The sequence below is a fragment of the Oreochromis aureus genome, linkage group 8 (genome assembly GCF_013358895.1).
Source record: "Oreochromis aureus strain Israel breed Guangdong linkage group 8, ZZ_aureus, whole genome shotgun sequence".
Taxonomy (NCBI): Eukaryota; Metazoa; Chordata; class Actinopteri; order Cichliformes; family Cichlidae; genus Oreochromis; species Oreochromis aureus.
In genome coordinates this window covers 28,627,196-28,642,262 of record NC_052949.1, presented here as the reverse complement: position 1 = coordinate 28,642,262, position 15,067 = coordinate 28,627,196, and the positions used below count along the sequence as shown (strand labels likewise).

Below are 15,067 nucleotides of genomic sequence, written 5' to 3'. Positions count from 1 at the left end.
ACACACATATATGTATGTATGTGTATATGTATATATATATATATATATATATATATATATATATATATATATATATATATATATATATATATATATATATATATGTATATACATTAACACCCAGCACGCCCCTGCGGGCGGTTTATCCTTCAAGCTCGGGTCCTCTACCAGAGGCCTGGGAGCTTGAGGGTCCTCTAGTAGTATCTTAGCTGTTCCCAGGACTGCATATATATATATATATATATATATATATATATATATATATATATATATATATATATATATATATATATATATATATATATATATATATATATATATATATATATATATATATATATATATTTGGGGAAGGGTTAGGAGAAATTTCTGCAGCATTGAAGGTCCCAGGGACCATATTCATGACCTATCATCCATACATAGAAGAAGGGCCTTAGTCAGGGAGGTGAACAAGAACCCGATCGTCAATCTGACACAGCTCCAGCTTTGCTTCCAGAAGCTTCCAGAAAGACAAACATTTCTTTAGGACTCCACCACTGTATGGTACAGTGGCCAGATCGAAGCTGCTCCTTATTAAAAGGCACATGACAGCCCACTTGGAGTTTGTTAGTATATGCTGCAGCCATTAGCTTATCTTGGAATCTTTCAGTGCTCTAAGCTTTAATTTTTCCAAACATTTAGTACTACCTGCAAGCCTAATTATATAAAATTGTTTTTTCTCTTAAAAAAAAAATTGTAAATATCTGTAATTTAGTTTTTGTCCTTCTTTTTTTTGCAGACTTACATTGGAAACATGTTATTGTCCGTGAACCCCTTCAAGCTGCTTAACATTTACACAGAGGAGCTGAGACAGAAATACCAGGGCAAAGAGCAACAGAGAAATCCACCGTAAGCAATATATTTGTGTAGGTTCTCAGTCATCCAGGTCATCTAAGGAGCTTGGAAAAAAGCGACATTGAAAAAAAACAAATAGCCATTCAGTAAATGCATTGCATAACATAGAAGAGACACCTCGACAAGACAAGACTCAGCTGTACAACTGCACCTAAAGGATAGAGGTTACTCTTTTGAAGACGCCAGTGTTCACATTTCGACTGAGAATATAGATAGTTTGGGAGAGAGGAGTGAAAGAGACAATCTATGTCCACCGTGAACAACCATCATTAAATAGCGGGGGTAGCTTGCAGCACCAACTGTTAGCCACCTACAATGCAGTGTTGAGTTCCCTTCCCAGGAACTTGAAACCCCACTCAGATCTTGCATCAGGTCTCACAGTTTCAGGTTTCAAACAAAAGCTCTGGTGGTAATGACCAATGCCTCTTTTCACACCTTGGCTCTTGTGATGAGGCATATGAATAATTATGATGGGTCAACAACCTTTTTAAGTGACAACCCCCACTAAGGTTAAATATCTGGAACTCTCTACTATTTGGGTTTAGAACTGAAGAAGCCTCTTGGAGAGAGAGATGAGAAATGTTTTTCTAAAACTTAAAGAATTCTAGTTGCTTTCTTTCCAAGCTCCATAGACCACGCCAAGGAAATACTCCTCATACTGCAGTAAACTTCTGTCCTCCTAAAAAATGTTTTGGATGTTTTATTGTTCTCTGCTTCAGGCATGTTTATGCCATAGCTGACGCAGCCTTCAGCTTTTCTCAGACCTCCACACAGGAACAGTGCATCATGATAAGGTATTGACAAAAATACCAGTTTCACTTGGCTCATTCACACACATAACTCACTCTGTGTACATATATACATATACATATATACACACATACACACACACATACACACACACATACACACATACATACATACATGTGTGTGTATGTATATGTATATATAGCAAAGATACTGTGCAGGGACCTCAAGCACCAAGCCCGCTGGTAGAGGACCCAAGCTTGAAGGATAAAGACCGCCTGCAGGGGAAAGAGAGGAATTTTCAAAAAATATATATACACTATAATATATAATATTCTGTATAAGTAATCCCAAGGGTTACATGAAGAAGATGTGAGACCTATGGACTGTTCGATATTCAACATCTACACCAACGGTGAAACAACTAGTAGCTCAGTTGCTCAGAACTCAAAGTCGGACAGGCTTGATCCCCAAGGATCCCCAGAAGGAACTGAGATCATCAATAAGACTGGCTACAGATAGCAACTATGGAATGGAGCAATCGTTAGCCACCTCCTTGAGATGGATAACATAAACCTGTATGCTAGGAGTGAACGAGACATAAACTCACTGAACCATACCACTATGGTCTACAGAAATGACTTTGGAATGTCATTCTGACTTCAAAAGTGTACTCAGATGGTAACGAAGAGAAGGGAGGTAGTCAGAATGGAGGGGATTCCACTATCAGAGGGTAACATTACAGACACTGAGGACAGTTACAAGTACTTGGGAATCCCATGTACTTGGAGCTGGAACTCCACAGGCAAATGTGAACCATGAAGAATCCGCTATCAGATACCACGCTGGGATGATAAGCTCACCAAAGGAGGAAAATGTATGCTATGTCTTCTAACCCTGTGTAACTCCATAATTAACCTTAGTGTGTGAAGATGACACTCCATTTACATGAACAAATTGGAGTCTATTTGATAGATATGACTCAAACTACTGTAGGGCAGTACCTTTAATATCTATAGCATGTTCTAATCGCTGTAATAAAATATTATGGTCAACAGTATTGAACACTGTACTGAAGTCTAGCAAAACAAGCAACAACCACAGAGATGAGTCTGCTGTTAGAGGGCATAAGAAGATCATTTGTAAATTTCACTGTTACACTGTGACGCAGGACTGTTGTGCAAAGTTTGGTACAAATCATATCATTAAGTATGCATACGACACAACAGTGGTGGGTCTCATCAAGGACGACAATGAAACCTACTATGAGGAAGCAGTGGAGCTTTTCATGGAGTGGTGTACCAACACAACTTGCTCCTGAATGTGGATAACGCCACACCACTCTACATTAACAGCACTGCAGTAAAGAGCCTGCAGCACTGGAAATTCCTGGGAAATTCCTCCCTTGTCAAGAAACCAAACCAACACCTTTTTGAGGAGGCTAGAGAGGCTGCATCTGAGTCCATAAGTTTTCACCAGCTTCGACAGAGGCTGTCAAGAGTCACTCTCTGGCACGAGAACAGCAGTGCTTCAGACAAACAGGGGCTGAGAAGAGTCGTGAGGTCATCTGAGAGGACTATTAGGGTCATGCTGCCATATATTGAGGGACTGGCCAAACAACTCTCCTCATCAAGGGCAAAAAACATAATCAGGCACACCTCACACTCCATCCACGGCCTGTTTTCACTCGTGCCCTCAGGTAGACAGTACCGTAGCCTGAAATGTAGTTTGATGCTGTTCTGTGGAAGCTTCTTTCCAACTGCCATCAGGTTGTTGTACTGCACAGAAACAGTTGCTATTCTGTAGATTATATTATATTATAGTTTATAGTTTTTAAATTGCAATCAAAGTTTCTCTTGTGCAGTAATTTAAAATTTGTTTATTTGTGTTTTTTTTAATACACTACCAATCAAAAGTTTGGACACACCTTTTTTTTAGTTTTTTTTCCATTGAAGGCATCAAAATTATGAACATGGCATGGAGTTATGGAATGGAATTATGTAGTAAAAAAGTAGCCACCCTTTCTTTTGATTACTGCTTTGCACACTCTTGGTATGAGATTCATGAGGTACTCACCAGAAATGGTTTTCCAAAAGTCTTGAAAGAGTTCCCAGAGATGCTGAGCACTTTTTGGCTCTTTTGCCTTCACTCTGCGGTCCATCTCAGGTTACTGTGGAGGCCAGGCCACCTGGCACAGTACTCCACTTTTACATTTTAAATTGGAGACTAACATGATGATTTCCAATTAATGTTGGGAAAGCTCGTATAGCAAAAAAAAAAAAAAAAAAAAAAAAAAAGCTCTAAGTCTCTAAGTCTAAGTCTAATATATAGAAATATAGAGTTAGGTTAGAAAATAAAAATGCGGTTCTTTTCATTTAAAAATAAAACTTTTCTTTTATAAATATATCCCTTCATAATAATAAAAAGACAGTGTACCTTTATATTTAACAAAATGTAGTTCTGGACGAATCCTAATACCATGTAAACTCCCATTTTGCAAACATTCCATGTTATACTCCAGATACCCCTTCAAGACTCCTGTGGAAAATATTTGTTTTGTTTTTATTGAATTGTGTATATAACTACACATGAGAATCATAAATCATCATAAATCATAAATATCATCATAAATAAAAAGAAGCTGACCCCCACCCCCCAAAAAAATCTGACCTGAAACCAAGATTCTATGTAGAGTACAGGAACATAAATGCATATATGCCATAAGAATTTTTTTCTTGTGGGTGTATTGGATAGCAACTTGGGATTAATATCTTGCCCAAGGATATTTGGCAATGCAGACTAGAGGATCCAGGAATCGAACCACCAATTAGTAGTTGACCTGCTCTGCCGCCTGAGCTACACCTACCTGTGTAATGGTGTGAGTCATGGTTGGTGGGTCATCCGCTTCCATTCCAGCTGCAATTCTGCATCTCGACTGATATTGAATGGTTTCAGGTTTTATACTGACATTTATAGTTCCAGCAGCTGATAGTCTACAGATTTTCCTTTAGCATCAAAAGTAGGATTTTGTCATATTATGTAATAGTCTGTAAATTTGTCTTAACCTTTCTGTGTAGTGGCCAGAGTGGTTCAGGGAAGACTGAAGCTACCAAACTTATAGTGCACTACCTCAGCTCGATGTATAAGGGCAGAAATTACAACCTCCGACAGGTAAGTGAAAGTATGTTCGTCTTTGAGCTATTTTTGTCTGTTTCTTACGGTTTTCTTTTCCTTCCCTAATCAGCCCATGGAGGTCTTTCCAATCCTAGAGAGTTTTGGGAATGCCAAAACCATCCTCAACAGCAACTCCAGCCGCTTTGGCAAGTACCTCCACATCCACATTCTTCAGTGAGTTTGCCAAACTTAACTCTTTGTGTATTTGCATTTTTTCATTTTTCTGGTGCTACTAGCCCTGGGGATGACTGGTTGTAGCTGTTTTATTTGTCTCTCCTCTTGGTTGGCAGAGGAATTGTTGTAGGGACCTCACTCTCCAAATATCTCCTTGAGAAGTCCAGGGTTGTTTTTCAGGTGAGAGTAAGTAATTAAGGTGTGTTGTTTCTTTTCAAAGAGATATAATTTTGATCAGATTCAGATTGTCACAGTAGCCATGGGTCAGTGTGTGGACCACTCTGGTCCTGACTTAAATATCTTAATAATTGTTATGACTGCCCAGAGAAAGAATTCTAATGACACAAGGAATATATTTTCTCTTGTGCCAGGAGTAAATTTTTCCAGTTAGCTGATGAAACACTGAGAACTTGACAAAAAAAAAAAAAAAAAAACTATCTCCTTAAAGAATCCTTAATCAAACCACTTGTTCAACATGCTTAAATGTGAATTAAAGCAACCTTTGTTCTCTCCCACTTCTGTTTATTCTACAGTATGAAAATCTATAGTAAAGCTACAGAAGTTTAAAAGAAATGGGTCTATTTAGACACAGATGCCTCAGTCTATAGAGGGGCATGAGGTGTACTAGACTGAGTCTTTAGAAACTTTACATTAGTCACTGCCCCGAGTGCTCCGATTACCACGGGGATCACTGTTGCCTCCACCTTCCTCATCTTTTCTTTTAAGAGATAACTCTTTATTGTCATTGCACAGTCATACATAGTACACTAGTACAATGAAATTGGAAAACTGTCCTACGTCGGCAACAACCAACCATGTAACACAACACAACATGACACGATACGACACATCACAACGCAACACAAACAACACAACACAGTATAATAACTTAGTTAAAAAGAAGAAGAAGAAGAAGTGTATTTGTATTACTGTTATTATTGCACATTAATTATTATTGCACCTTGTTATAAATATAAATATTATTATTATTATTACTGTTTTTACCGTTGTTAACGGTAAGTCCAGGTAGGTAGCCAGTCAAGTTTAGCTATTTGCATTGACTAGGGCTATTGCCCTGTTGTAAAAGCTGTCCTTGAGTCTATTCGCTCGGGACCTCAGCAGCCTGAACCTCCTGCCAGACGGCAGCAGCTTAAACACCCGGTGTCCTGGGTGTGTGCAGTCCCGTGGGATGCTGCGTGCCCTCTTGAGACAGCGAGTGCTGTACAGGTCCTTCAGGGAGGGAAGAGGATGTCCAATGATTTTTGGGCCATGTTGATGACCCTCTGGAGTGCCTTTTCTGTGTGCTGCGGTGCAGCTGGAGAACCACACACTGATGCAATATGTCAGCACACTTTCAATGGAGCAGCGGTAGAAGACGGTCAGCAGCTCCTTCTTCAGGTCCATTTTTCTGAGGATTCTCAGAAAGTGGAGACGCTGTTGGGCCTTCTTTAAAACCGCAGAGGTGTTAGAGCTCCATTGGAGGTCTGTGTCTATGTGCACACCCAGAAACTTGAAACTGGAGACCCTTTCCACACACTCCCGTTGATGCTGACAGGCTGCAGCTCAGACTTCCTCCTTCTGAAATCAACAACAAGTTCTTTTGTCTTGTTGGTATTGAGGTCCAGGTTGTTATCTACACACCAGTCTGACAGCCTCTGAACTTCAGCTCTGTACGCCGACTCATCTCCCCCAGAGATGAGCCCCACCACGGTGGTATCATCTGCAAACTTGATGACTGCGTTGTCTGGGTGGGTACTAACACAGTCATGTGTGTACAGAGTGTACAGTAGGGGACTCAGTACACAGCCTTGTGGGGAGCCGGTGTTAAGGCTGAGGGCTGAGGAAAGATGAGGCCCCACTCTAACTCTCTGTACACGGTCTGAGAGGAAGTCTCTGATCCAGCGGCAGGTGGTAGAAGGAAGTCCGATTTCCAGCAGTTTAACTATTAGTCTGTCCGGGAGTATCGTATTGTGTTCCTTTTTCCCAATGTTCCTGTCACTTCGTATAACTACATCTTTTACTTTTCACTGAGCATTGCCGTTATGGGTTGCGTCCTTCTCCCATATGCTCTTCCAGTATTGCTCCGTCTTCAGCCTTGGTGGTGCTGTTCTCTTATTGTTCCCTTGCCACTGAGAGTACACCTTTGCTGGTTCTGTGGAGAACAGCTGGTTTATTCTCCTGCCTTCTATCTCTCTGGTGTACCTCCTCAAGCGGCTGGCCAAGGCTGTGAGTCTTTGCTTGGCAGTTTCCAAGGCCTCAGGTATGGACAGCTTGCTGTATTTCTTATGCACCTTCTTTGTCGCGCCTTTCTGCAACTCCGTTAGCTGGCTAACCTCCCTCCGTGCTACTTTGATCTTACTCTCTAGCCTCCTTCTCCATGGAGGGTACTGCCCCTTGTGGCTGTTCAACTTGTAGCCAAGTGTACCTTTATACATATACATACATATGTATATGTGTGTGTATATATGTGTGTGTGTGTATATGTGTGTGTATATATATATATATATATATATATATATATATATATATATATATATATATATATATATATATATATATATATATACACGCCCCTGCGGGCAGTTTATCCTTCAAGCTCGGGTCCTCTACCAGAGCCCTGGGAGCTTGAGGGTCCTGCGCAGTATCTTAGCTGTTCCCAGGACTGCGCTCTTCTGGACAGAGATCTCCGATGTTGTTCCCGGGATCTGCTGGAGCCACTCGCCTGGCTTGGGAGTCACCGCACCTAGTGCTCCGATTACCACGGGGACCACCGTTACCTCCTCCTCCACATCCTCTCGAGCTCTTCTCTGAGGCCTTGGTATTTCTCCAGCTTCTCGTGTTCCTTCTTTGTGATGTTGCTGTCATTCGGAACCGCTACATCGATCACTACGGCCGTCTTCTTCTGTTTGTCTACCACCACTATGTCCGGTTGGTTAGCCACCACCATTTTGTCCGTCTGTATCTGGAAGTCCCACAGGATCTTGGCTCGGTCATTCTCCACCACCCTTGGGGGCGTCTCCCATTTTGACCTCGGAACTTCCAGGCCATATTCGGCACAGATGTTTCTGTATACTATGCCGGCCACTTGGTTATGACGTTCCATGTATGCCCTGCCTGCTAGCATCTTGCACCCTGCTGTTATGTGCTGGATTGTCTCAGGAGCATCTTTACACAGCCTGCACCTGGGGTCTTGCCTGGTGTGATAGACCCCAGCCTCTATGGATCTTGTGCTCAGAGCTTGTTCTTGTGCTGCCATGATTAGTGCCTCTGTGCGGTCTTTCAGTTCAGCTTTGTCCAGCCACTCGTAGGATTTCTGGATATCAGCCACCTCCTCTATCTGCCGGTGGTAGCTTCTATCTCCTCCTTTGGCCAACTTATTATGCCAGCTGGGTACCTGATCACGGGCAGGGCGTAGGTGTTGACAGCCCGGATCTTGTTCTTACCGTTCAGCTGACTCCTCAGGACTTGCCTGACCCTCTGCAGGTACTTGGTGGTTGCAGCTTTCCTAGCGGCCTCTTCATGGTTCCCATTCGCCTGCGGGATCCCCAGGTACTTGTAACTGTCCTCTATGTCTGCACTGTTGCCTTCTGGTAGCTCGATCCCCTCAGTTCAGACTACCTTCCCTCTCTTTGTTATCATCCGACTACACTTCTCCAGCCCGAATGACATCCCGATGTCATTGCTGTATATCCTGGTGGTGTGGATCAGTGAGTCGATGTCTCGTTCACTCTTGGCATACAGCTTGATGTCATCCATGTACGGAGGTGGCTGACAACTGCTCCGTTCCGTAGTCAGTATCCATAGCCAGTCTTGTTAATGATCTCACTGAGGGGGTTCAGGCCTATGCAGAACAGCAGTGGGGACAGAGCATCTCCTTGGTAGATCCCGCACTTGATGGTGACTTGTGCTATGGGCTTGGAGTTGGTCTCTAGTGTTGTATGCCACATCCCCATTGAGTTCCTGATAAAGGCTCTTAGGGTCCTGTTGCTCTTGTACAATTCTAGGCATTCCAGTATCCAGCTGTGGGGCATTGAGTCATAGGCCTTCTTGTAATCAATCCAGGCAGTGCACAGGTTAGTCAGTCTGGTCTTGCAGTCTCGGCTGACTGTTCTGTCTACCAGTAGCTGGTGTTTTGCGCCTCTGGTGTATATGATCTATCTATCTATCTATCTATCTAGAGATAGATATATATCCATGTGAAGTGTGTATAGTGTTACTCTTAGTAGTACTATCCGGGTAGCGTATTGTTTTAAGATCTCATAAGCTTATCTGTCAAGAAGTAACGCAGTTGTCACTTCTAAGTAGGCTGGAAACCTTCCTGCCTCACAGCTGGGGATCCTGAATCCTGGCTCGCCACAGGTGAATTTACTGGCCTTTTAGACGCCAACAAAAAAACTAACCTGCACAAGGCAGTGAACACATTTCATATGAATATTATAAAACAACTTAATCAACACTAATGATCAAATACCTCTCACTCTTTGTGCATAACGACTTAATGCAATCGATAATAAAATTAATCAAAAAACCTTAAAACAATTTCCACATCATACAAATTTAACTCAAATCTCATATTTTGTGAACAGTAGTCACATCAATCCCATGAATTGAGAGAATGCACATTACCAATGCACGAGGAAAGTGCAAAACGTGGTAGCAGTACTATTTAGCCAAAGACTGCTTATCTTTGTCATCTCATTACAATAAATATAACTTACCTACTAGCTTTCAGAGAAATATTTCCGATTGTTTTAAAGCATTCACAAGTGAAGAAATAAAAAGATAATACAGCACTTAAAAGGAACACATGAACTTTACATTACACTTAGCTAATGATTAGCTTGCTATGCTAGCGCAGTTAGTCAACTCACCGGAAATGAACAAAAACCACAAAAACAGACGTACATCGGCATCAACAAAAAGTGTCCGCGTTTCTCAACAAGCGGAAGAGTAAAATCCAATTTCGTGTCTTCATGCATAACCTTTTTTAAACAAGTATTAAAGAAAAACCCTCGGTGAGTAGCTCGGACCAGCATACATAGCCTTAGCGTTGTTCTCCTGCTCTATATCAACTCAAGTTCACAAGCACTAAACAATCTCATAGTGCCACCTACTGACATTCTTTGGGAACAGCAGTTCATTTTCATGAGGCAAATTTTAGGTGGGTTACATATATATATATATATGTTTAGAGGCAGCACCCGACCAAGATACAGTGCCGCTTGTGTGTATCCGCTTGTATACCTGTGTGTACACTTGTGTGTGTGAGTGCGCTTGTGTTCATAAGGTTTCTCCATGTAAATCTCTAATAGTGGGTGTGGGAAGATATAGCCCTGACCCCCAGGACATGCCCCCCCAAAGCCCAAGGAGGATCACCGCAGGGGCAATTGCACCACCCACCTGTTTGTCTGTCATCCGTTGATCTTTCCTTGGCTCTTAACTTCTTAACTCAGTGTTTAATATTATCATTAATCTTTCATCAGTATTTCCTGTTTACATGGAGTGAACATGTGAAAATGCGTTTTACCCTGGCTTTTTAAAAAAAAATTTAAGCACATAAAAGTTATGACTTCAATTCTTAGTGGTTTTCTCATTTTCCATGTAGGCAAATGAGGAGAGGAATTACCATGTGTTCTATGAACTGCTGGCAGGTATGAATGGCTGGGACAAACAAGAACTATACCTGCAGGAAGCTGAGACGTATTACTACCTAAACCAAGTATTTCACACAGAATACTTCGTTTTTCATGAGTTTTCCATATCTTTTCAATCATTATGTGCTAGCCTTTCTTCCTCTGTCCTCCTAAAGGGTGGTGCCTGTGAGCTGAAGGAGAAGCAGGACAAACAGGACTTTCAGCTTTTGATTCAATGCTTTGAAATAATAGGACTACATGCTGAGCAGGTCTCCACTGTCTGGGCCATCCTCTCCTCTATCCTACAGCTTGGGAACATTTGCTTCAGCTCATATGAGGTATGCATTCATGGAGGAGAGAGAATGAGAGACAGATTAGAGATTAATGTCATAATGTCATCCAATCCTGTCATTTCAGAGTGATTCATTTGAGGTGGCTCAACTCTTCAGTGAGGCTGAGGCCAAGAGGGTGGGCTCACTGTTGCAGATTTCCTCTGAGGCTCTTCAGACTGTGATTACTCACAGAATTACCGTTAGTAGCCAAACACCAACTTAAGATTTATTCTGTCTCCCGTTTTCTGAATTTAACTTGTAACATCATTACTTATAATGCTTATTCGTTGCTTCTGACACTTAATATGTAGGCACATTAGAACAAGAAAGTATTATTTTGGAAAGATGAAGCACAATCTATTGTCAGTACGTTTGCTAGTACTAGATACCAATAGCGTATTTTTAAAGGAAGCAAGATAGGTAATGACTCACTTAAGCTTAAAGTAGACAACCTTATTGCAGCCAGTCACATTGCAATAATGTCAAGATACTGGCATGGATGATCTGATATCCTCGTGTTGGTGTTGTTCCCACATCATCATAATAATACTCACTTTTCACCCATGACTGTTCACCAATCCACACCAGTAACACCATTATAAAATTTGCTGATGACACCACCATCATAGGACTGATCAACAACAACGATGATTCAGCCTACAGAGAGGACGTTCAGCATCTGAAGCAATGGTGTGACGACAACAACCTGCATCTGAACACAGCCAAGACCAAGGAGATGGTAATCAACTTCAGAAGAACAAGGTGCACTCTGAGCACTACCCTCTACATTGATGGGGAGGAGGTAGAAAGGGTAGAAAGCTTTAAGTTCCTCGGAGTCCACATCTCGGCTGACCTTACCTGGTCCACAAACATCTCCCACCAGGTACGGAAAGCACAACAAAGGCTGTACTTCCTCAGGAAACTACGTCAGGCCCAATTACCCCAAAGACTGCTAGTGAACTTCTACCGCTCCAACATTGAGAGCCTTCTGACTCACTGCTGCACACTCTGGTTCAACTGCTGCACCGCGGAGGACAAGAGGAAACTGCAGTGGGTGGTGAGGGCAGCAGAGCGGGCAATTGGCACTTCACTAACCCCCCTCAGAGACATCTATACTGGCAGACTTCAGCAGAAAGCCAGCATCATCATCAAAGACCCCTCACACCCTGGACACTCACTTTTTTCCCCCCTTCCCTCTGGTAAACGTTACAGGTCCATCAGGTCAAAGACAAACAGACTCAACAGAAGTTTTTACCCGCAGGCTGTCAAACATGCCCTACCTCCACCCTGATTGGAGTATAACTGCACTGCCAACACCCATGGACATTACACCTTATTTATAAATCGTATTTCTATTTATACTTCAATACAACCAACAACCCTACCTCTTTAAACTGTATTTCTTATAACCTTATTTAGTATAGTTGCAACAGCACCCCCCCACTCAATGTGCAATATCATCCCCCCCCACACACTCAATGTGCAACATCACTGATCACACTGCACCTCTCAATGCACCTGCTAGTTAGATGGCATGTATGTGTATGTATATAGATGTAAGTGTGTATGTGGAATATGTGTGTGTACGCATGTACGGATGCAAATATGTATATATACATATATGTATGTTTGCAGGTGTATGTATAACTTGTACATATCTTTCTTGTGTAAATGTAAATTTGTCTGTTATTGTGTAAATAATTATGCTATTGTGTACTCCACACATATGGAGAAATGCCAAACTGCCTTTCATTGTTCTTGTAACAGTGACAATAAAAAGCTATTCTATTCTAAATGCAAAGAATTCAATTTGCTGGATCGGCGGACAGAGGCGGTTTCTCGCAAGTAGATTTTTTGTTTAAGGCGTTTTTTTCCGAAGTCGCATACATAACGTCACAACAATGTGATTGGTCACTTGCAATGTTGAACCTGGAACAACATTTATTATGATGATGTGGGAACAACACCAACACGAGGATATCAGATCGTGCATACTGGCATACCCAAGTGCAGGTGCCTGTGTGCATGTGCAGTACTTACCCTTGGAGCACCTGCTACCAGGATCTAGTATGGGAAGAAGGTAAGCAGACGGAAGCAGTATAATGCTTTGGGCAATGAGAAACCTTAGGTCCTGTCATCCAAGTGGATGTTACTTTAATGTATACCACCTGCCCAAACAGGCCATCTAATGCTCATGGAAAGAATTCCACAGCACACCTTCAGAAGTTTCAGGGTTGAGGTTCATGCCTCAGCAGTTCAGGGCTGATCAGGAGACAGATAGCCTCTCTACTTTTAAGGTTAAGCTTAAAGCTTTCCTTTTAGACAAAGCTTATAATAAGGGCTGGATCAAGTGAACCTGAACCCTTCCTTAGTTACGCTGCAATTGGCCTAGGATTCTGCAAGCTTCCCATGATACACTGAGCATTTCTTCATTCACATCTTTTCACTCTGATTATATAGCACTTTGTATTCAATCATTATTAGTAATATCTAGCTCTCTGACACAGTGTGACTTTTGTTCTCCTGATGGGTCAGGACAGGACAGGACTGGTCAGCCAGTGTCTCAGGAAACATGACATACTGTACTCCACAGAAGCGATAGCTACGTTAAGGACTTTTTCTTCAAGTTCCATTGGGCTGGACAACAAAGATGCACTGATCTCCCACTGGGAGGCAGTTTTAAGCAAGGGAAGAAGGATCACTAGCATGATCAGGTTCTGATGCACCACTTTCTTCTGGCCAGTACTTTCTTTTCTCCCAACCCTCGAAGAGTTTTACCAGTTTCATTTCAACAGTCAGAATATAATAACTAAATATAATAACATTATAACATATAACATTCTAAAATTTAAATATTAGTGTCCATCCATATTTGCATGCAATTCAGCATCTTTATTCACGGCTGTTGCAATTTAGACACCGGATGAAGCTTTTCAGCTCGCAGCTCGCCCTTCTGACAAAAAACAACCACATCAGTCAGAGAGCACAGACTTACTGTGCTCTCTGACCGAACTTACTTTGGGAGCGGGAGAGGGAATCAACCCTGACCATTGGCCCCTTGCCCAGAGACATGGAGGTGTCAGTTCAGTTGCCAGACTCTCGATCAAGGTCTGAGCACAAGATCCATAGAGGCTGGGGTCTATCACACCAGGCAAGACCCAAGGTGTAGACTGTGGAAAGGTGCCCCTTTCCACCACATAACAGCAGGGTGCAAGATGCTAGAAGGCAGGGCACACATGGAACCAAGTGACCGGCATAGTATACAGCAAGGGTCTCCAACTCCAGGCATTGAGGGCCGGTGTCCTGCAGGTTTTAGATATAACCGTGGGTCAACACACCTGAGTCACATGATTAGTTCGTTACCAGGCCTCTGGAGAACTTCAAGACATGTTGAGGAGTTTATTTAGCCATTTGAATCAGCTGTGTTGGACCAAGGACATCTAAAACCTGCAGGACACCGGCATTCGAGGCCTGGAGTTGGAGACCCCTGGTATACAGGAACATCTGCGGCGAGTATGGCCTGGAAGTCCCAAGGTCGAGAATAATAATTTTTTAAAAATTTAAAAGATGAAGCAGAAATGGATATGATGCCTCATTATACCAATATACATGCAAAAGTCCTTTACAACATGAAATGAGAGCTCCCCCACAAAGAGTTTCCAGGAAAAAAAAGGAATCAAGTGACTCCGTTTATTGTCTGCTGTCTGTTGCCAGTGATAATAATATCCAGGTTTTACTTAAGCATTAGCATCTCAGGTAATGAAGGCCATATTCAAAATGTGGTAGCTAGGCAGGGACACAATTGACAGCAGAAATACGGCTACCTGGCTAACCCCTGTTCTTGGAAAACACCCTGAGAAATTAAACCACAAGTCACAGGTGGTATATGTAGCACTAGCTTGTTTTTATTGATTAGTTTTTTGTCCACAGGAGACCACGTATGACAGGATCTACTGCCCCCTGTCTGTGGAAAGTGCCATAGAATCAAGGTACAAAAACTAAGCTATTTCTTCATGATTGATCACATTCTTTAGTAATAAAGAATAAAATCATCCATCCATTTTCTTCCTCCAAGACTTTCCTTTCTCCTCCAGCCCACCAGGGGAACATCAA

The 15,067-nt window shown here is 42.1% G+C and overlaps 1 protein-coding gene across 1 annotated transcript in view; it reads left to right on the top strand.

Annotated features, from left to right (window-relative positions):
• The first annotated feature begins 793 nt into the window (after window positions 1-793).
• Window positions 794-15,067, top strand: part of myo15b (myosin XVB) — a 104,950-nt gene continuing 90,676 nt past the window's right edge. Inside the window, exons 1-9 of the mRNA XM_039616257.1 lie at window positions 794-888; window positions 1,614-1,688; window positions 4,719-4,830; window positions 4,886-4,989; window positions 5,106-5,169; window positions 10,595-10,708; window positions 10,799-10,960; window positions 11,040-11,153; window positions 14,885-14,943. Coding sequence (XP_039472191.1) covers window positions 794-888; window positions 1,614-1,688; window positions 4,719-4,830; window positions 4,886-4,989; window positions 5,106-5,169; window positions 10,595-10,708; window positions 10,799-10,960; window positions 11,040-11,153; window positions 14,885-14,943 — 899 coding nt within the window. The remainder of the gene's footprint in view (window positions 889-1,613; window positions 1,689-4,718; window positions 4,831-4,885; window positions 4,990-5,105; window positions 5,170-10,594; window positions 10,709-10,798; window positions 10,961-11,039; window positions 11,154-14,884; window positions 14,944-15,067) is intronic.